General features: G+C 34.7%; 1 protein-coding gene across 2 annotated transcripts in view; it reads left to right on the forward strand.

Annotated features, from left to right (window-relative positions):
* The window catches only part of FAM172A (family with sequence similarity 172 member A), a 375530-nt gene that overhangs the window by 63943 nt on the left and 287151 nt on the right, over positions 1-24436 (forward strand). For both annotated transcript variants that reach the window (XM_054715061.1, XM_054715062.1), the window contains exon 5: positions 21018-21083. In XM_054715061.1, the coding sequence (XP_054571036.1) occupies positions 21018-21083 (66 nt within the window). The remainder of the gene's footprint in view (positions 1-21017; positions 21084-24436) is intronic.

A 24436-nucleotide genomic window follows, 5' to 3' on the forward strand; every position in this document is an offset into this window, starting at 1 on the left:
CCATCTTGTGGCGGCCTTCTTGTGTCCACATGGGGGCAGCCATCTTTGACCACATGGAGGTGGCCATCTTGTGTCTTGGAGTGATGGTCAATTTGCATATTACTCTTTTATTAGATAGGATTCTAGTTTTGTTTAACTATTTCTGGTTAGGAAATATTTCTGTAACAGAAATAGCTAAAAATCTTTTCTTAAAGAAAACTATAGACCTAGGATGGTATCAATGGTGAATTCTACCAAACATTTGTAAAGGTCACACTGGAGAAATTATAGTAATGTTAATACAGATTTTAACCCTTTCTTTAAGATGGATCTGAAAAAATAATGTATTAAAAATATAAATATAAATATGAAAACAAAATATTTTGTGTGCTTGGTTGTCTTCAAATCTGTCTTTTTAATGTATTTTAGCTAGATCAGGAGATAATTTGTGGAATAATTTTGTATTAATCAATCTTATTATTCATCAGAGTTATTGATTATATGATGATTAGCTCCTTTTAAAAGATTTTATTAGATGATTACATAAGGGTGAGATATTCTTATTCGATGACTTCTCAGGATCTTGTTATCCAGACTTTTGTGCTTATACTGAGGAATTTTGAGTAGCAAAATCACGGACAAAAATAATTGTAATAGTGTATTATTGATCTATTGGTTCATTTATTGAAAACAGATGGGAACTTGGGGGTTCTTTTGGATGAGTTAATTTTTTTACAATACTTATAAATATTACATTGTTTTGTATATAACTACTTGATTCTGAATAGTACCCTTTGTTAATATTCTAAATTATTTGAGGATAGACAGACTTTTTGAGTGTGAACAGAACCACTTGCCATTATTCTCTGAAACAGTCATATTTCTTGGGATTTCTAAAGACAAATTAATTTTGAGAGGTATAATACTTAATACATGATCCTGACATTTCTTTCTAGAAATCAAATTAGTTTATTCTCAACATGTAAGTTTTTACAACCCTGTTAAAATGAGTTTATTCTCTGAACTTGTACAGAAACCTACATATTGCTAAAATGTTATCAAAAGACCTTTTAAAAAGTGCCAAGAAATGAATTATATATTTAGGTTTATTCTTAATACTAGCAGCAGGAAGAGCACATTGTGAGCTAAATTGGTTAATTGAAGTTGGAATCAGTACTACCTTTATACATAGATCACATACCAGAAGATAATTAAGAACTACATTAAGATAATCTCACGGACCAATGTGCTCCAAATATTTTTGTGTGGAGAATGGCACATAGATTTATTATGCAGAACGTATATCATATGAATTGACTTAACATTACTTGAAAACAGTTTTTAATTATTAGTGACAAATTAGAGACAGAATACATAAGTAACAAGATTTTTTTTCTAGTGGCATAAAATTTCAAATCTCATCTGTTGAACAAGTTTAAGTTTAGATTGTAATGTACCAGAGACTTTGCATAGGCAGTGGTTTGGCAGTGAATTAAAATCTTCTAACCCTTGTACACAAAGTGTGTCTACTCAAAACAGCATCTGACAGCTTATTAGGAATCTCCACTCCCAGACCTACTGAATTAGTCTATATTTTAATATTATATCCAGGTGATTAACATACACATTAAAATTCGAGAAGCATCAAACAATTTCTTTTGGAGAGGTGACCTTTTGTGGGACTTTATTGCATGGCCTTCTTTCTGAAAATATTTTTTAGAAATGTCAACCCTCTTTATTTTCAGCTATTTCTCCTACACTTCTAACACTTCTTCAACTCATGTCTCAGACTTTGGAAGTTAGGTTGCTTTATAGCAATTTACAGCCTCACTGGTGAATAAAAGATGGCAAATGAATGCTGATTCCTTTGTAGATTCCAGACACAGGTTAATTTTGCTTAGTGAACATATGCACTGAATCTTTCATGTGGTGTGAAGGTGAACAAATATTTATTTTCTTTGTGTATTTCACTTAAAAAGAAAATATAAAGCGTTTTTTTTAAAAAAATACGTTTTTATTGATTTCAGAGAGAGGAAGGCAGAGAGATAGAGATAGAAACATTGGTGATTAGAGAGAATCATCTATCAGCTGCTTCCTGCATACCCCCTACTAGGGACCAAGCTCACAACCCGGGCATGTGCCCTGACCAGCAATGGAACCCTGAACTCCTAGTTCATAGGTCGATGCTCAACCACTGAGCCACACTGGCCGGCCAAAACTTATTGTTTAATTTCTTAATACATCTGAAGTTTCTCTGAAGTCTTCTGTGTTGTGTAAACATTGTTACTTAAGAAAGAATAAGTGCTGTTGTTGAAGAAAGCCCCTGAACCTTCCTGTACATTCTTGCTGCGTGTGCTAGATTGGAGGACTTATCCATCTACTAATATGAGCCACTTTCCCAGGAGAGTTTGCAACAATACTTGCTGCTTATTCAAAAAGTGCTGGGCCCCTGGCCCAAGGCTCCACAATAGTAATGCATCCTGAAGATGCAGGTGTCATCTGAGCCTTTGTGTTTCCCCATGGGACTTTGGAGTAAGGGGAACTGATACAAATATACTCCTGCTGCTTGCTGTGCCATAAGTAATAAAGACCTTTGTTTCAGACCCATGAGTCTTGTTGTCTTCTGCCAGCATCCTTGAAGCAGTAGTATGCTGATTTCTTAGCTTTCAGGCTCTTCACAGTTCTTGAGTTGGAACCTGTTAAACTTGATCAACCTAGATATGGTTGCTATATTCTGTAGCACAGATGTTAACGTTTTTATTGCAGATAGTGATTTTTTTCTTTCACACTTATAATCTTTTCTAACTAATATATATAATTGCTGCATCATTTAGACATAGGAGGTGGATTAACTTTTCCTTGATGAACTTTTGTAGCTTTTTGCGATATGTTCTAAAGATGGTGCCAACCAATCTAAAATCTATTAGTTGTTTTTTCTCTTTTCTCCTGATTTATTTTTTTCTTTTGTGAAGAAGAATTAAATTTGGGTATTGTTTCAGTCCCTTTCTTAGGGGGTATACATTTGTCAGATGGTATGTTAGAGAAGCAATCAGTGGCCAGAAACTAGAACAATAACTATTTCTATAATTGGATCAAATTTGTGATATTCGATTCTTTAAAACTAAATTAATGCTATGCTTGCACTCTAAACAAAAAAGATCCTTACTTCTAGTTGTAATTTTTAAATAACTTTGATTTTATGTTGAGGAAAGAGAATAATGAAGTACTTATTGATGTTGCTCTGGAAGTTTAAAAACAAGTCTCTTTTGTATAAGCAATTTCAATTCAATATTTTACTTCATTATTTTACTTTAATGTATTTTATCTTTCTACTCACTTTTTAATGCATATACATCTTTTAACTTATTAGATTTATTTGAAGTAAAATAAAGAATATGAGTTTCAGAACTAATTTCTACCTTAAGAAAACAGTATGATATACTAAGTAAAATACTTGAAAATGTAATTGCATTACTGTTTTAATTTGTGATGGTTGTAGATTCATATACTGTTGTTAGAAATAATTCAGAGATATCTTGTGGCCCTTTACCCCATTTCCCTCAATGCTGGCATCTTGCAAAAGGATAGTACAGTGATTCAACCAGAATATTGATATTGAAACAGTCAAGATATAGAACATCTCCATCACCACAAGGATCTTCTGTATATTCCTTATATAGCTACACCCACCTCAGTTCCCTTCTTAACCCCTGGTAATCATTAATCATTTCTTCAGTTCTATAATTCTGTCATTTAATGTTATATAAATGTGGCTATAGAGTTGGTATGTAACCTTTTGGGATTATCTGTTTTCACTCAGCATAATTCTCTGAAAATTCATTCAGGTTGTTCCATTGTCAATAGTTGTTATTTTTTTAATCTTTGCCTGAAGATACGTTTATTGATTTTAGAGGGAGGAGAAGGGTGAGGGAGAGAGAGAGAGGGAGAGAGAGAGAGAGAGAGAGAGAGAGAGAGAGAGAGAGAGAGAGAGAGAGAGAGAGAGAAACTTTGATGTGAGAGAGAAACATTGATCTGGTTGCATCCCTTACATTCCCCGACCAGGAGTTAAACCCACAACCTTTTGATGCTCCAGCCAACTGAGCCACTGTGCCAGGGCTATGTTTGTTCTTTTTTTTATTGCTGAGCATTATTCCATGGTATAGATGTACCACAGTTTGTTTAACCACCCGTTTATGGACATCTGGATTGTTTTAAGTTTGGAACTATTATGAATAAAACTGCTCTAAACATTTATATACAGGTTTTGTGTCAGAATAATTGCTTATTACTCTGGGATAAATGCCCAGGAGTGCAATTGCTGGCTTGTATGGTAAGTTAACATGTTTATATTTTTAGAAACTGCCAAGCTGTTTTCTAGAGTGGCTGTTTCATTTTACATTCCCGCCAGCAGTATATGAGTGATCTAGTTTCTGTGCGTCCTCACCAGCATTTGTGTCATCACTATGTTTTATTTTAGCCATTCTCATAGATGTGTAGTGATGTTTCTTTGTGGTTTTAATTTGCATTTCCCTAATGGCTATAGATGTTGAACCTATTTTCATGTGCTTATTTGACATCTCTATATCCTCTTCAGGAAAATATCTCAATGTCTTTTTTGCAATTTTCTGATTGGATTCTTTGGGTTTATTACTCTAACATTTTGAGAATTCTTTATATTCTAGGTAATAGTTCATTTTCAGATATGTAGTTTGCAAATATAGTCAATGCTCATTATTTTATGGAATTTCTATTTGCAAATTTGTCTACTTGTTAAAATTAATTTGTAACCTCGAATCAATACTTGTGGTGATTTTACAGTCATTTGAAGACTTGCACAGAGCGGGAATTTTGAGTCACCTGACATGCACATTTCCAGGTGTGGTTAAGCAAGGTGATGCTCTGCCTTCTTGTTTTAATTCTCATATTGTAAATAAGAGTTAATTTCATAGATTATTTCATACCATACTTTTTGTATCTTTGTACTGTGATGTGCCCTACAGAGAAAATACCTGCTTTAGATAAGCTTTGTTCAGGCATGAGTGATAGTGCTATATTGGGCATGAGTTCAATTTTAATGAATCACTGTGTATTAAATAAGGTGACTTTAAACAGAAACACACATAAAACAAGTTTATGTATTGATTGGTTGATGATAATGTTGTTACCAGAGAATTGCAGGAATCTGTATTTCAGTTTTAGCTGATTCAGTGTTCATGGAGAATTCGTAGAACATAGTTATCGTGAATAATAAGAATCAGTTGTATCGTTCAACTTATTGTATCTTTTCATTCACTTAACAGGTCCTTCACAGAGCAAAAGTTTTTAATTCTGATGAAATCCAGCTTATCAATTTTTTCTTTTATGGATCATGCTTCTGATGTAAAATCTAAAGACTGCCTAGTCCTACACCCTGAATATTTTCTTCTATGTTTTTCTTTCTAGAAATTTTACAGCTTTATACTTCACATTTTGAATTGTTTTGTATAAGGAAGGTGTGAGACAGGCTAAAGTTCTTTTTTTGTTTATGGATATTCAATAACTCTGCTACCATTTGTTAAAAAGACTATCTTTCTCCATTGAATTGCTTTTATACATTTCTCAAAACTCACGTGGGCATATATGTGTGTCTGCTTTTGAGTTTTCTGTTTTGTGTCATTGATCTGTATGTTTATCATTCTGTCAACACCACATTGTTTGGATTTCTGTAGCTATATAATAAGTCTGGAAATTGGGTAGGCTGATCCCTCCCACTTTATTTTTATTTTTCAAAATTGTTTTATCTACTCTAGTTCCTTTACTTTTTCATATATTTTTTCCATATGTATTTTACATATTTTAAAAAATAATCTTGTGTATACCTAAAAAAATCTTGCTTGGATTTTAATAGGAATTGCATTAACCTGCTTATCAATTTGTAGAGATAAGCATCTTTATTATGTTAAGTCTTACATGAACATAGTATTTCTTGCATTTCTTTATGTCTTTTATTTCTTTCACCAGTGTTTCATACTTTTCAGGTTACAAGTCTTGTATACATTTTGTTAATTTTGCACCTGAGTATTTCATTTGCATGAGTTGTTTTAAATGGTATAATTTTAGTTTTAGCATTCATGTTTATATTGCTGTATATAGAAATACAATTGATGTTTATAAGTTTATCTTATATCCTGCATTTCCTGCTGCACTCATTTATTCTAGGAATTTATTTTTTCTTGCAAGATTTTTTGGGATTTTCTGTGTAGACAAACATGTCATCTGCAAAAGGAAATTTTTATTTCTTTTTAGTCCCCTTTTCTTATTGCATTGGTCAAAACTTCTAGTACTATGTTGAATAAGACGTTGAAAGTGAAAATCTTTGCTTTGTTCTTAGGCTTATGGAGAAAGCATTCAGACTTTTACCATTAAATATGTTAGCTGTAAGTTTATTGTGGAGGCTTTTTAGCAAGTTGACTAATATAATTGAATATGTGACTGCATTTCAATTTCAGAATGAAGTATTTATTTTTGCTTTTGAACTCAATCTGTTTTTTTGTGCGATTTTTTGGCTTATTTGTCATGGTGCCAACCACTAGAATTTGTGTAGTTAATTAACATTAAATAATTTAAGTGCCCTAACAACATTATTCAAACTCTCCAAATATAGAGTAAAAATTTATCCTCATTGATCCTATGGAGAATGTTGTTTTATATGTCCAGGCTTAATCCCCTCATCCTCTCCCCACTCCCCATATTGCTGCCTGATTCCTTAGAAATCTTTCTTTGGCCTTGCTACTATAATTGGTTATGCCTTCTCTTTTCATGTGCCACTTAAAATCCATAAAAGACAAATGAGTTTAGTAGTTGCAAGGGGCTGAGCAGAGAGAAGGGAGGGAAGTGACTGCTAATGGGCCTGGATTTCATTTTGGGAGTGATGAAAATGTTCAGGAATTATAGATTGGTGATAATTACATTACTTTGTGAATAGACCAAAAGCCACTAAGTTATATACTATGAAAGAGTACATTTTACTGTATGTGAATTATATCTTGCATTAAAAAAAGTAAATAAACACACAAAAAGTGCAGTTAGTGAAACTTACTGATATATTAAATGAAATCTACTTTAAATATTTTATCGAGCATGAAAACCTATCCATCGATACATCTAAAACTTGATTTAAAGGGGGGCCAAACATATGGTGACGGAAGATGATTTGACTTTGGGTGATATACAGATCATGTGTCATAGAAATGTATACTTTAAACCTATATGATCCTATTAACCAATGTCACCCAATAAATTTAAAAATAAATAAAAAGAAAAAATGAACATATATTTAGGAATAATGGTACGCTGGACCACATCCTGATGTTTACTTCTTATAAAGTGTATTAGCTTTCTGATTCCCTATAAATCAGAATTTTACAAGGTATTTCTTTCAGTCCACTAAATGGAATTTTTTTTATTTTAAAAGAGTTGATGTAGATTTAAAAAAAAAACAGAACATTTTATGGGCAACACAAGGGCTTCTTTCTGTGAAATGGTTTGAATATTTTAGATATAAGGACTTTTGTCATTTAATAAAGTTAAAATAAAATGCATTGGTCAGTAGACTACTGATGCATTGTTCATTAGATCACTAAACAACGAATGCTCTCAGAATAGAATTTACTTAATTCAGACATTTGATCTGCCCTTTCTAACCCTTGATAGCACTCCAAGGTTTTGACGCTACATGTGAGAATGCAAGATAAGCCTAAAACTTGGATTCTTTCTGAAGGTATAATGAGCTACTACCCCAGCCATTTGGCACATCACCCATGTTATTTTAGAAAAAAAAAAAAGCCTTTCAGTGGAATGGGATTATTTTACTTTAGCGGTTTTCTATGTTATAAAGTTTAATTGCAAGTTTAAATGAACAGAAGTAAATTTGTGCCCATATGGCATTAAAGTATGTTAACTTTAGGGGAGAGAAATAATATGAATAATGCTTAGAGATGTTTTTCTGTGCCAGAAACAAAAGCATAACATTCTTAAAATTGTATTTTCACTGAATTGTACCTGTCTAAGAAAAGAATAATATGTTTTATGCTATTTTTTTTTTCTTGCATCATGGGTAGTTCTAAAAGTAGAATAAGATTTGTAGCCTAGTAATGGTTTTACAAGCATCATAGTAGCTGGGCAAATAACCTATTGTAAATTTTCTACATGTCTATGGATGTCATTAAACACAAGCATATTGTATTTCAGAATCATTTAGTCATCTTCACTGTTACTAACAGTTGGTGTATTAGTTCACGTTGAATGGAGTATCTCTTTAAACTATTCTTGGCATTTCCTAGATTAAATGAATTATGAATTTGATTATTAAAATTAACCTTTTATGTTCATCTGGTATGTTATTCTGAGCCAATGTCCTTTTGTACTAAATCTTTATCTTTCTGTGCTCTGGAAAAAAATCTTTATTCAGGTAGATATTTAATGCAAAGTATATTTTGCATGAAATGTAGTTTGCAATATTTGCAGTTTGTTTTTACATGCAAATATTTTACAAATATATTTTGCATGAGCCAGAGGAATGACGGGTTTATTCTAAGTTTGTTCATATTTTTATTTATTATCTTATTTCCTCAAAATTGATTAGGATTTTGGAAATAATAGAAATAAAATCTAGGCTAAATCCTACTATTACCAATAAAGATAAACTATATTTGACTTCCAAAATATATGCTAATTTATACCTCCCCATCACATCTCCATCTCAATACTCTGTAGGTTTTAAGAACATTTTGGTAAATTAGTTAAAGGAAAAAGATTCTAAAAAATCATGCTTGGCTATTATGTCATAGGCAGATGGGACTCCTCATTACACTCTTTATTTTATTCCGCTTCATGAATTTGTCAGTTTTGTGGGTTTTTTTCTCTTATTTTTAAAGAAGAGACTGCACAAATTGTTCCTTGAACCTCTTTCTCCTTTGGGGATGTTCTTAGGCATCCACACATATCCATATTCGTGTGTGTGTGTGTGTGTGTGTGTGTGTGTGTGTGTGTGTGTGTACAGACACATACACTATTGGGAATCTCTTTTTGGGTTGTGCACTATTTGATCAGAACAGAGGGATTCCACCCAGCTGGTGTTGCTCAGTGGTTGAACTTTGACCCATAAACCAGGAGGTCCCAGTTTGATTCCTGGTCAGGGCACATGCCCAGGTTGGGGATGTGCAGGAGGCAGCTGATCCATGATTCTTTCTCATATTTTCTTTCTCTCTCAATCAATCTCTCTCTCTCTCTCTCTCTCTCTCTCTCTCTCTCTCTCTCTCTCTCTCTCTCTCTCTCTCTCTCTCTCTCTTTCCCTTACCCTTTCCCTCCCTCCCTCCCTCCCTTCCTTTCTCTCTGAAAACAATAAAAACATATTAAAAAAAAGAACAGGGATTCTGATTATTTTACAGTATGATATGGAATTTAGAAAGAATTCTAGAACTTTATTCAGAATAAGTATTTGAGGTCAATATGACACTATTGAAAGTTTTATGGAATACTTTAACTAAAATGGTTAAAAGCCATTGACTAGATGTTGATTTTAAAATATTTTCCAGTGCAGAAAGTTGTTTGGCCATTTTTACCAATGAAGTATTCTGAGGTAGAGGTTAACTGATTGCATGGGATTATTCAGTCTTGAATTAAAAAGTCATATATTTCAAGTGCATTTGAACTCCTTTTCAGAAGTAACTTTTTCTAGGAGGGAGAGTAGATGTAACTTGACGGAGGGAAGAGCAGTTTATGAAAATGTTTGCAGGCATTGGGTTTTCCAAACCTAAGATCAAATGTGGGTTTTGATTGCTAATAAGTATGTAGACTGTATTACATAAAAAGATTATGTATACTTTTTAGCTTTGCCTTAGGGTCCTGAATGTCTTTTTGAATATAGGATAACTAGTTGAAGCTATGTCAAAATTCTTAAAAACCATAATCCGGGCTCATCTGTACTGATTTCCCATCTAGTTCCTTGAGCATTTGTCTTCATGTTATACTAAATGTTAAAATCAACTGAGGGACACAACCAGTTTATCAAATAAAGTCTTTGTTTGCTAAATCCTAAATTGTCTGAGCTAGGTATCTTTTGGAGCTTGACAATAAGTCATTCTAACAACTTATATTTAGTAAAGGTTGATTTGGTAGAAAAATAGAGTGTGAGTGTTGACAGTTGGGGAGAAGAAATAGCTGGCAGATCCACCTGTCACACAGAAACTAGAGGTGAAAGGTTCAATCAGGAATTATGTAGTCTGTGAAGTAATAAAGAACTATCCTATTTATTTGTTTACTTTTTAGTATCTGTCTCCTGAGAGCAGATGTTTGTATTTTCTCTTCTATAACCGCAGTGCCTGGATCAATGACTGGCACATAGTAGCTTCTCAAGAAATATTTGTTGATTCAACAAACTACCTGACAGAGAGCATGAATTAGGCTTCATATTAAGCAATGTTGTATTCATTGCTGTAATCAGGGAAGAATACTTTATGTGGAGGGTTAAGAATTATTTTTGTTTGCTTTCAAACAGGATATTACTAAGTTATCTCAGATCATAATTATTTCTTAGAAAATAATCACAAATATATATATTTGTAAATGAGAAACATTTTCAAAGCATCAGTTCCTTGAATAGAAAAGAATAGTGAAATGGGAAATTTTCACTTTAGGAATGCAATTTCTTTTTCAGGTTTGTAACAGTGGAAGTCAATGGTTATAGAACAATTTAGTGGATCCCAGAATGCAGACTGATCTTAATTGAGATATTAGAGGGGCCTGTGCAAGAATTCAGACTTGAATTGGTGAACCTGTGAGAGTTTATCTGGGATGCCTCAGTGACACTGCACAACCCCTAAATCTTAGAACTAGTCCAACACTCTGCATCCCATACAAACTTTAGCTCCATAAACAATGCACTGCCCATAAATTTATAAAGGATACTGCCCATTTTCTAATGATTTCATAAAGATATCTGTTCATATTTTAGAAACCTGTGTATATCTGTGGAGAAGGTTATTAATTTATTTTTCCTAAGGACAGTAACTTATTTAATGCCTAGATTGTATATGTATGTATGCATGTTTGGGTATGTACATTTAAGTAGGTAGATAGGTATAGATAGAGGGATATAGATAATATATACTACTAATTTTTTTTTTATTGATTTCAGAAAGGAAGGGAGAAGGAGAGAGAGGTAGAAACATCAATGATGAGAGAGAATCATTAATTGGCTACCTTCTGCACACCCCACACTGGGGATCGAGCCTACAACCCGAACATATGCCCTGACCGGAATCAAACCCTGACCTGGATTAATAGGTTGATGCTCAACCATTAAGCCACACCACTCGCGCTATATAATATATTATTAGATTAAAACTGTCACATCATCCCTAATTAGTGGTTGTTTCTGAGTAGTTCCAAAGGTGATGTGGGCTGACAGTCTTGGTCCCCAAATGTTCTTACAGTCAGTAAAGAAGAGACTTAGTCTCCACATAAGTGATAATTCTTCAAGCATTGTCCATCTATTTAGGGAAGAGCATTTGGAAGAAAATGAAGAAGGGACCATAGTTTTCTGTGACTTTGTCTTCAAATCACTGCATGCCCAATATGGTACTTATCTAGAAGTTTCTTTTAGTTCCAGCAAATCTTTTGTGTTTGTAATGATATGCAACAGGGCTATGAGATTTTTATATTTATCATAAACTATATATGTATATATATAGGGTATCCTAAAAACGTACAGGCACACTTTGAATAATTATAAAGGCAGTATTTATTAATATTCATTTCATATTCAAAAGTGAGCTATCAGCTGTTAAAGTGTGTATACATTTGGACACCTTGTATATAATTGTAATAAGAATACTTATTACAATACTTATGAGCTGTATCCTCTTGAAAAAAATTAAGTGCAAAATACAGTATTGTTACCATAAGCACTGTTTGAACCGCAGATCTCCAGAGCTAATTAATCTTGTAAAACTGAAACTATATACTCATTGAATAGCAACTTCCCATTTCCCCCTTCACTAGCCCCTGGCAGCTACCATTTTACTTTCTGTTTCTCTGAGTTTGACTATTTCACTCAGCATAATGTCCTTCAGTTTCATCCAAGTTGTAGCATATGGCTGAATTTCCTTCTTTTCTAAGGCTGAATGATATTCGGTTATATTTATATACCACATTTTCTTTATCCATTCATGCACCCATTGATTGGCATTTGGGTTGTTTTCCTATCTTCCCTATTGTGTTAATGCTGCACTGAATGTGGGAATGCAGATACCTTAGGCATCTTTTGGATATATACCCAGAGTAGGACTGTTGGGTCATAATTCTATTTTTAACTTTTTAAGGAAGCTTTATACTGTTTCCATTGTAGCTTGCACCATTTTACATTCCCTCCAACAGTGTACAAGGTCTCCAATTTCTCCAATGACCGTGATTATCCCTGAGTGATATGCTTTTGGTGTGTGTGTATGTGTATGTATTCAATATGCATCTGCCTCAGATGGCCTATGCTTATGTTGCTATAATTCTTTCCAAATAATTTATGAAGGTGATTTACTTGTATCAATAGTAAAAACACCTTGCACTTAAAAACTGATTTTCTTTTTTTTGAAGCTTTATTATTTGTATTACCTCATTTGATTCTTATAGATTTGACTAGTGGTCCGGTGCATGAAATTCATGCACATTAAAAGGGGATTAATTAGAGGAAATATTTTAATATTGCTATTTGCCCTTTCTCTATAATAGAAGTGTCAGAGATGAAAGAAAATTAGTAAAATGTATATGAAAACCTTCCTCCTGTCAGAGTCTGGGGTGCACAGCAGGACCCAGAGTCAAGTCTCTGCCCATCCACGGTGCTTCAAAATCACGAGAGATGCAGACCCAGCCGGCCCCACCCCCACTGGGTGAGATCCAGACCTGGCTGGCCCCACTCTTGTCAAGCCCTGCCGGGCAGGGGGACGCAGCCTCAGGGCCCCCATCAAGCCCCGCCAGGCAAGGGCGCAGCCTCAGGTCCCCCAGCACACCCTCTGGTCCCTTGGCCTGGTGCCAGGGCGGGCGGCACCAGGGTGGGGGCATGCCTTGAGGTCCCCCGTCAAGCCCCATTGAGCCGGGGGCATGGCCTGAGGTCCCCCGGCCCGGTGCCGGGGTGGGGGGTGCAGCCTAAGGTCCCCTGGCCTGTCGCCAGAGCAGGGGGCATGGCCTGAGGTCCCCTGGCCCAGCACCAGGGTGGGGGGCATGGCCTGAGGTCCCCCAGCCTGGGCCGGGGTGGGGGGCGCACCTTGAGGTCCCCCGTCAAGACCCGCCGGGTCAGGGACGTGGCCTGAGATCCCCTGTCAAGCCCCACTAGGTGGGGGGGCATAGCCTCAGGTCCCTGCTGATTGCTTGTCAAGGCTAGTTAGGGGAACTCGGCCTTTGCTGTGGCTGCAGCCATCTTGTGTTACAGAAGCCCCGCCTCCGCTGTGGGTGCCACCATCTTTGTGACAGTGTGATGGTCAATTTGCATATTCCCTCTTTATTAGATAGGATTCTTATGTGTGATCAGTGTCCTCTTAGAGTTGTTACTGATAATTTTCTAAGAAACTATTATTCGTTTTAAATTTGAGCATTATTGTCCAAACTAATCTCTCTGCAAAATTGTAAGCCACTTGCATTGTAAAATCATTTGGAAGTTCTTATTTTATTAAAATAGCTTTGCAACTCATAATTTTTTAAAGTAAACTTCCACTAACATTTTGATGTCAGTGTATTTATAGAAATGAGCAAAATATTTTATAGTACATGGGGTGAATATTTTATTTTAAGTCTGCAATGCAAAAGAACAACAAAAATGTGTGGGGAATTCTGTTATGATCTAGCAAGTCTGTGGATTTAATTTGAATTCACTGAAGAGAGTGGACGTCGTAGATTTACAGTTAATGAGCCATATTTCTTAAAGTATTCTGTCACTATGGGATTGCATACAGTGAGAATTGACAGTTGGAAACGTGCTGAGATAGGGAAATTAAAAAAAACAGCTGTCTCTCTGGGCAAATGCTACCAGCTGGTGAGGCTCTCCAAAGTAAAATATTTTATATAATAAAATAGCTTTCAGATATCACTGAAGTTACATATTATATATTTAAGGTAATTTTTTAAAAGTTTGCTTTTGTTAAGCCAAAATACTAAGATATTCTTTCAGTTTAAGAAGTTTTCTATTTTAATGACAACTAATCTCTTTAGTATGTTTTCATTAAACTAATATATATGCCTTCAGAGTTTACTTTTTGAAATTGTGTAGGACTCATTCAAAAGGTGTTTTGGTTTCTTTCTCTTTTTTTCTTTATTGATTAAGGTATTACATATGTGTCCTTATCCCCCCATTGCCCTGCCACATCTCCACCCGCTCGTGCCCTCATCCCCCTAGTGTCTGTGTCCATTGGTTATGCTTATATACATGCATACAAGTTCTTTGGTTGATCTTTCCCCCTTACTCCCACCCCACCCTGCCCTGCCTTCCCTCTGAGGTTTGATGGTCTGATCGACAGTCTGATCTGTTTTTGTTGATCAGTTTATGTTGTTCATTATATTCCACAAATGAGTGAGATCATGTGATATTTATCTTTCTCTGACTGGCTTATTTTGCTTAGCATAATGCCCTCCAGGTCCATCCATGCTGTTGCAAATGGAAAAAGTTCCTTCCTTTTTATAGCAGCGTAGTATTCCATTGTGTAGATGTACCACGGTTTTTTGATCCACTCATCTGCTGATGGGAACTTAGGATGTTTCCAAATCGTAGCTATTATAAATTGTGCTGCTATGAACATAGGGGTGCATATATCCTTTCTGATTGGTGTTTCTAGTCTCTTGGGATATATTCCTAGAAGTGGGATCACTGGGTCAAATGGGGAGTTCCATTTTTAGTTTTTTGAGGAAACTCCATACTGTTCTCCACAGTGGTTGCACCAGTCTGCATTCCCACCCGCAGTGCATGAGGGTTCCTTTTTCTCTGCATCCTTGCCAGCACTTGTCATTTGTTGATTTGTTGATGATAGCTATTCTGACAGGTGTGAGATGGTACTTCATTGTTGTTTTGATTTGCATCTCTCGGGTGATTAGTGACTTTGAGCATGTTTTCATATGTCTCTTGGCCTTCTGTATGTCTCTTTCAAAAAGTATCTATTTAGGTCCCTTGCCCATTTTTTGATTGGGTTGTTTATCTTCCTTTTGTTAAGTTGTATGAGTTCCCTGTAAATGTTGGAGATTAAATCCTTATCGGAGATAACATTGGCAAATATGTTCTCCTATGCAGTGGGCTTTCTTGTCGTTTTGTTGATGGTTTCTTTTGATGTGCAAAAGCTTCTTATTTTGATGTAGTCCAGTTTGTTTATTTTCTCTTTAGTTTCCATTGCCCTAGGAGCTGTATTGGTGAAGATGTTGCTTCAGCATTTGTCTGAGATTTTGCTGTCTGTGGATTCCTCTAGTATTTTTATGGTTTCCCATCTTATGTATAAGTCCTTTATCCATTTTGAGTTTATTTTTGTGTATGGTATAAGTTGGTGGTCTAGTTTAATATTTTTGCATGTATCTGTCCAATTTTCTCAACACCATTTATTAAAGTAACTGTCTTGATTCCATTGTATGCTCTTGTCTCCTTTGTCAAATATTAATTGAGCATAGTGGTTTGGGTCGATTTCTGGGTTCTCTATTCTATTCCTTTGGTCTATATATCTGAACTTTAGAATAGAACCAGATTTTTCTTGTTAGGTCTTTGCTAGAATGAAATCCATTTTTTAAATGCCATGAATTGTATTAGAGGTGAATCGTTATGATCTCATACTCTGAAATAAGATTTAAACCTCTGAACATATAGTTGCTTCTCTTCCAAAAGCTTAAAGTCCAGTATTAAAGATCTTGGAAAAAACATTATTAATAACCTAAGAGTTGGGAAGGAGGAATTTAAAATTCTTAGCTATGTCTTGAAAATAGGTTGAAATGCCAGGCAAGGAAGGTGTTAAAACTGGGCAAGGAAAGAATGGGCTAGCATTACAGGCAAAGAAACATTATTTGCTAAGGCTCTGTGGTAAAAAAGATCCTTATGCATCTGAGAATTCAAAAGAAAATGTGATTACACAATACAGAGAGTGAGGAAAGCGTGGTATAGGATGAAATTTGAGAAGTAGGCGGGAGTCAGATCTGATAGGGCCTTTCTGGATTTAAGGACTGGGGTCTTATCCTTCCTTATAGCACAGGGAAGCTATTAGATTTGCATTTTTAAAGGGGTAACATGTCTGCTAACAGGAGATATGATCTGAAGGAAATTGTGCTACATTAGATATAACAGAAGGAGGCTTCAGAAGCAATCCAAAGAAGAGATAATAACCCATTGATAGACTAGAGTGGTGATAGTAGAGGTGGGTAGATCTAGGGATCTTGCAATATTAGCTTGAAGAACTTGATGATTGATTGTAAGGAATAGAAGAAGGACAAAGAGTCATGATATTTATTTAGGCTTTTGGCTGGAGCAGTTAGGTGGATGGTAGTGCCATTATGGAGTTGGTGAGCACACTTAAGAAGAAATAGGTTTGGACATGTGTAGATGGATTCAGTTTGAACATATTGAATTTGAGGTGCCTGTGAAATCGCTGCAAGGAGATATATGTAGTTAGTTGGACACATTTATAAGTCTGTGTCTCTGGTAAGCTATTTAAGAAGCTATTTAAGGATGGCTTAAAGGAGGTCTCTTTTTTAGAGCAGGTAAAAGGAAAATGTGTGAGCAAATGATCTGAAGCTGATGTAAATGAAGGACAGCTGGGGATATAGACTGGACTCCAGGGAATGCTAATGGAAAGTTGGAGGAATGAATTTTATTTCAAAGATATGCTGAAAAAGCAGTTACTTCAAAAGATTTTTTAAAGTTTAGAATGTACCCACGAAGAATGAAGTATAAAAGGTTTTAAAGGGGGAAAATTGGGCCAAGATGAAGATGATTTTAGTGAGATTTAAGATGTAGTTCTGACTTAAGAAGATATACACTCAGGGTAAATGTTCTTTAGTTCTAATTAGACAACTGATTGCCATTCATATCATAGTCTCTTTAATGTAAAGATGCTAGAGGAGCCCTTTTAGGCTTAGCCAAACTGACATTATTGAATAATATTAAACCTTAATTATTAAGAAAATTTTTCTTTTTCTTTTTCCTTCTTTCTCTATACCCCTCCTTCCATCTTTCCTCCTTTCCTACTCTCCCGTCATTCCTACCCAGGATGAAGCTAGGATGAAATGTTTAGATAAATGAGACATAAAATGGGAAAAGTGTTTTTCTTTTTAAAATAATTAGGTAACTTGCAGGGTGGAAAAAATCATTTTAAATGATTTCTAAGTTCCAAGGTAATAACTTTGTGTAAATTTAATTTGCATAGGATTAAATAAATAATGGTTATGTATGTTTTCCTTAGTGACTATTTTTTGTGAAGCATTAAATAATTTTTAAGATTTTTACTAAACTATGGTACATCCACACAATGAAATACTATGACTAATGAAGAAGAATAAAGGTCTCTGCTTTGTTTTTTTTTATTGTCTAAAGTTTTACACATGTCTCCTTTTTCCCCAATTGACCCCTCCCCCCAGCCATTTCCACCCCGAATAAGCCCCCATCGCCCCAAGTTTCTGTGTCCATTGGTTATGCTAATATGCATGCATACAAGTCCTTTGGTTATTCTCTAACCCTCCCTCCCCTACCATTTGTCTCTAGATCAGTCTATTCTTGTTCATCAAATTATGTTGATCATTATATCCCACATATGAGTGAGATCATGTGATATTTATCTTTCTCTGACTGGCTTATTTTGCTTAGCATAATGTTCTCCAGTTCCATCCATGTTGTTGCAAATGTTAAAAGTTCCTTCTTTTTTATAGGGGCATAGTATTCCATTGTGTAGATGTACCACAGTTTTCTAATCCACTCATCTGCTGATGGGCACTTAGGCTGTTTCCAGATCTTAGCTATTGTAAATTGTGCTGCTATGAACATAGGGCTGCATATATCCTTTCTGATTGGTGTTTCTGGTTTCTTGGGATATAGTCCTAGGAGTGGGATTACTGGGTCAAATGGGAGTTCCATTTTTAATAAAGGTCTCTATTTCTGAGAGAGGAGATCATCAATATAAATTTTTAGATGATAAGTAACAAGGTATTTGGTTTTCTATAAAAAAGAGAAGATAAGAATACATTGTGCAACACAGTGTGTCCAGTATGCTGTCTTTTCTAATAAACAGAGGGTAATAGTACATTTTTATTTGCTTAGACTGCACTAAGAAACACTGGAAGATGAATAAGAAACTAGTACGATTACCAATAAGGGTTAGAATGACGGAGTATACAATGGAGGAAGACGGGTGGGAGTTACACTTCTCAATGTCTATTGTGTTTTCCTGTTTTCATGTTTAAATCTTGTGAATTTACTTTCAATACAAAAAGGATTTTTAAAATATTTTAAATGTATTGCTTGTGTGTTTTTTATAAACTGAAAAGTCACATGTTTGTGAGCACTACCAATTATTTTTCATTCATTCATTGTTCATGTGTATCTACAGTGTGGTTGATGCTACAATAAAGTAGGATACATATAATTCTTATGTATTAAGGGCTCACTTTGGTGGGCAAATGAGAATGTGAGGTAATCACTATGGAGCACTAAATGTCATAAGAAAGACATGGTCATTGGCAGGATCAGTGAAAACTTTAGGTAGGAGGTAGCATTTGAATTGTTTTTTGAGCAATTGGAGAAAAATGGGAAAGTTAAGAGAATTTTAGGTGGGGGATGAACATAGGCACAAACATGGAAAATTATAGGACTTGCTCCAGTGAATCTTTGCTTTTGACAAGCAATGTGGATTACAATTATCCTTGAGAATAGCTGTGGTCTTATAACATTTCAAGAAATTAAAATATTTTGATGAAAGCCAGTTGTTGTTACCCTGTTTGTCATTGGCCACATCTACATTGAAATACTGTGAAAATACAGGCAGTGTCAGTAGCACCTGAACTAGGAATATGTACAGTATGGGAAATTTTAAAATAGCAATGTATTTTGATATAATTTTACACAGAAATGTTGAGTGATTACAAAGACCATATATATTATATATTGCTCACATAATTTTTTTCTGAACCATTTGAGAGAAAAGTTGGAAATTTTATGCCCTTTTACCTCTAATACATTGGTACATATTTCCTAAGAATATTCTTTCATAATTACAGTGTAGTTATCAGAATCAGGAAATTTTACATTGATTCAATATTATCAACCTACAAGTCATGCTTAAAAGTTCGCTAATTGTCACATAATGTACTTGATAGCTGATATTCCTCAACTCCAGGACTAAATTTAGGTTCACACTTTGCATTTAGTTGTCATGTCTCTTTATTCTCCTTTAATGTGGAACCATTCCTTAGTCTTTTTAAAACTTTATTGATATTGACATTTGTTTTGAAGTATAGGACATTTATAGAATGACCCTCAATTTGAGTTTGTCATATGTATTCTCATAAGTAGATTTAGGTCATGCTTTTTTGACAGAAGTACCTTCGATGTGATCTTTGTCTTCCATGCATGATTTCAAGAGTACACAATTTTGTTTTGCTCCAGTAGAGTTACTATTATTTTACTCTTTGTAATTAATCAGTAATTTTGGGGGAAATATTTCAGACTATGTTCTTTATGAAACTTCCACCTTTTAATTTTAGAATCTATTGCTGATTCTCTTAACTCCATCATTCTGTATGCAATAGTTGGCATACTATTGTAAGAAAGAACTTTCTCCTTTTCTTTTTACTTTATTTATATCATTATGGAATTATTGATTCTTTTTTCCCCCTCCTTACAAAACTTTTATTAATGCCAGAAATGAAATAGTAAAAACACAATGATTTTTTTTTTAAAACATCAGTATGATTGTGGGTACAAAGATGGTATAAATGGGGACTCAGGAGGCCTTGAGAAGAGAAAGCGGGCCTTTGGGGAGCGTTCAGTCTCAAGTCAGACCTAAACGCGTCAATTTGGTCAATCCTTGCTCGACAGATGATTCTTATTTTATTCAATGGATTCTTATTTTGATGCCTAGATAATTCTAGATTTGGCCAGATGACTTATCATCAAACAAGTTTTGTGTTCTTTTAACATTTATTCATCATTCTTTCAGTATTTTCTTATTTTTTGGTGCAAAATTTTATTTTCTGACTCACCTTGCACTTTCTATGCTCCAGGCCCTAAATCAGCCTTTCTTCCTAGGATCTTTGAATTTCTTTCCATCTTCAGAAACAGCATGGCCAATCAGGGCCTTCTCAGTTTGCATTTTTCTGACAGTTTTTCTATAATCTTCCACTTTTAAGGCTACGTGATTAGATTGGATCCACTCAGATAACCCAGGATAATCTCCCCATTTTGGATTCTTAACATTAATCATATCTGCAGAGTTTCTTTTACCATCTAACGTAACACATTAACAGGTTCTGGAAGTTAAGATGTGGACATCTTTGGGTACCCATGTTTCTGCCTACCCATGTTACAGACAGTGATACTACCTGGTGCCTGACTTTGCTGAATCGTTTTTTTCTGTTTAGAATACCTCCTACCTTTCCTGCTTTGATTCAGTAAATACAAAAGAGGCGTTATGATTCAGAGTCACAATAGTATTATATCAGATATAATATCTGTAAGTAAATTATAGGGGAAACAGATTCCAGAAACAACAAAAAAAAAATATGCTCACAGAGTATTGCTTTAAAAAATAGGAAATCCTTATTTGTGAGTTTATATTAACTGGTCCTAATCCATAGTATTAAGGTTAATACTAGTAGTTATTCACACAGAAACAGGAAGTAAACTATTACTAGTAATCAGTAAAGAGTCTCTTAATTTAGTATAAGAACATTCCAAAATAGAGAGATACTCATTCAGAACAATAAGTGATAATAACTTATATGAATTTGATAATGAGCAACATTGCATCTTAATGTGTTATTTCTTTCTTACCTAGATCATCACAAAGTACGTATATGAGCTTCTGGAAAATGACTGTAATTTGAAAAAAATATCTATACCAGTAAGTCCAATTTTTTTTTTTTAATGTTTATACTTCCAAATAAAGTAGTTTTCAATTCAGAAGAAATTTTTTGTTTTAGGTTAACTGTGATAAGTTTAAATATTAAGGTCCTAGAATTTTGATATTGATAAAGATGATATTAAATTCCTGTCAGTATTCCTTATCTCATTGTGTACAATAGTTCCTAAAAAGTAAAAATCTTCAGAACTATTGTGCACAATGGGATGAGGTATTCTACAAAATAGACATGGTATATTAGGTACAACATGGGGAATATAGCCAGTGATATTGTAATAATTGTGTGTGATGCCTGGTGGTACTTGAAGTCACAGAGGGAAGCACTTGGTAAGGAGTATGATTGGCCACTAGGCTGTGTGCTGAAACTAATGCAGAATAATGTCGAATGTAAACTGTAATTGAAAAGATAGTAAAATATAAGTAGGTAAGAAACACTAATACCCACCTTAAAAAAATAAGACTGATTTCCATTCTTTTTTGAAAATGATAATGTAATAGAAGGACCACCCTTCTCCACCCTTTCCCACTTATTGATATAATTTATTATTACTTATTTATTTGAAGTGAGGTGGTACACTGGAATAACCCTTATATATATGTATTCCTAATGAAAGCTCAGCTTAATGAATTACTATTGTTTGAAGATAAATGCACCTGGGGCAGCCATTTCTAAACTTTAGTTAATGAAGAAAAAAATAATGTTACTCATTATATAGAAATTTTACTAATGGAAATTATCATTAACTTTATACAAGTAAGTTATAGTTACCAACTGCAAAGTCAGAGTTTTGTGTTAAACTGATATACTAGCCAATAACCAGCTCAAATACTACCCTTACTCCTTAATCTTTAGTACCATTACATAATTCAGTTTCATTACCTTGAATTTTCTAATGTTCTCATACTTTTAAAGTTAACATTTTGGGATGTTGAAGTAACATGGTTTATTCATGGTTACCTTAATTTATAGCCCCTCAAAATATTTTAAACATTATAATTAAAAAACCACATTTTTATCTTCTGAAAAAAAGTACTCTTTCAGTTTTAAAGTGATTACTGTAGAATTTAAATTACCAAGATTTCATTCCTTAAAAAAATTGACTGAATTTCTTGGTAATGGGATTTAGTCAAATAGTAAAAAGAAACAGTGCTCAGCCCCCACTGGAAAGTCCAGAGCTAAGATATAGAGATGTCCATTTCCATAGCATTCTGGGCTCCATTAAGGCCTCACTGACTTTAAGAGGCATTTTTATTTGTTCATGTTTAGAGGTACTATTTGGTAAATGCATGACTAGAAACCTCCATGGCCTCTTTTTTATTACACACTGACAACTTTGCTTTTTAATTTTTTCTTTTTTCTTATCACCATTTTCCCGTTTTGTTTTTTTGTTTTGTTTTGTTTTGAGCCACTTTAACTTAGTCATTCCTCTGTTTTCCTATAATGGTTTTAAGTAAATTGGAATTACCTAGATTAGGTTTTCCACTTTCTCTCATCCTCTTCCTTTCCTCTGTGGCTTCGATCATACCTGCTGTCACTGTAATTTGTTTACTCAGGACATCTCATGCAATTGAAGCTAAAGTGATTCTGTTTCACTTCATATCTCTCTTTCTGCATACTTAATTACTACTAATAAAGATACAATTACATAATTTTATTTCTTAGCATGTGTAGTTCTTTTAAAACTCTTTATAATTATGTACTAGTTTAATATTCAATATATATTTTCTGAACCAGGCAAGTTATAACCAGTTATAGGATGCATCGTTAAATACCTTTTATCTAAAGAAAGTCACTGGTGATGCTTGATAAGATTACTTATTCCAAAAGTTTATTCATTCCTTTAGTTACAGAGTGCCTACAATATGCTGTCTCTCCTTTAGGCATTGGGAATGTAGCTAGATACAAACAGGAAAGCTCGTGCCTTCCTAAACTTACATTCTAGTGGAGGAAGCAGAAGGTTCATAAATGGTTATATGAACAAATATATAAAGCAAAGCATACAGTTTATTAGATTGTGGCATGTGCTATGGAGGAAAATAAAAGAGAGAAAGGAACTAGAGAATTCTTGGGATATTAGTTAAAAGGGGTGGTCAGGGAAGGCTTTACTGAGAAGGTGGAATTTTTTCTTAAACTCTGTGACCATGCTCTTCTTGATGAAATAATTGCCCTTTGTGCTCTGTTTACATGAATTTCTAAGCCTGTTATATCCATCTGATTGTTTTAGAAGTCGAGGAATTTTGTTTTTTTTTCTCCTCCCGGGAATATTTGGAATCCAGGGCATTTTTGGTATCTAGAATTTTTGTTTATTTCTTATTTTGATAACTGCATGGATATATACCATTGATGAAGTAAAGAACTATTGAATTACATAGCAGGTGGACTGACCCTCTCTATTTGAGGGTGTGTACTACCTGCTATCAAGACTGTAGTTTCTGTCTCTGGCCAGGCTGCATAGAGGCTTCCATTCCTAATTACTTGCCACTACTGAAATGGAATGTCACTCAATGCCTGCTGTGGCGTATGTAGTTAATGACTGGGGAGTCATCCCTTCATTTAGTCTTTCAAATCTAAATGATATATCATCTAGTTTAAACCTAAATATTAAGTACAATCAAAATGAATAAAAATATTTACTTTTCATCCATAGATAGCTGGTACATAAAATAAGGTTATCATAGTACACAAATAATATTCCCTTATTAAATAGTTATTATATAACCTTATGTTCATACTCTGAATGAAATTTTAAAGTCCATTTACATAGAACAGTAGATTTTTGAATTTTTAATAGTTTCCTCTCCACCTTTTAAAAGCTTAGTGGTATTTGTACGTAATATATGATTTTCCAATAGATATATCCTCCAAGTGGGTCTTTCTGTTTCTATTTTAGGTACAGTATTCTTCTATTATAGAATTATAGACTTTACTAGTAGCCCATTTGCAGGAAAATCCTGCAAGCGGCTGTTGCGGCCGCGTGCGCGGCCGCTGCCGCCGCCTTAACGGCCACCGTGCCTGTACCCGCTCGCCACTGCCGCCCGCCCCGCTCCGCCCCGTTCCACCCAGCTCCGCCCTGCCCGGGCTTTCCCTCTGGCAGCCACCTTGCTTTCCGCTTTTCTTCCCTCTTCCTTCTAAGTTGTCTTCAGTCTTCACTCCTCCCTCTCTCAGCATATGCAAATTAACCACCATCTTGGTTGGGTAATTTGCATATGCACCCTGATTGGCTGGTGGGTGTGGCTTTGGTGGGTGGGCGTGGCGAAGGTGCGGTCAATTTGCATATTACTATTTTATTAGGTAGGATAGCTCTGTGACCTTGGGCAAGTTATTTAAATTCTTT

The sequence above is a fragment of the Eptesicus fuscus genome, chromosome 4 (genome assembly GCF_027574615.1).
Source record: "Eptesicus fuscus isolate TK198812 chromosome 4, DD_ASM_mEF_20220401, whole genome shotgun sequence".
In the NCBI taxonomy this organism is placed as follows: domain Eukaryota; kingdom Metazoa; phylum Chordata; class Mammalia; order Chiroptera; family Vespertilionidae; genus Eptesicus; species Eptesicus fuscus.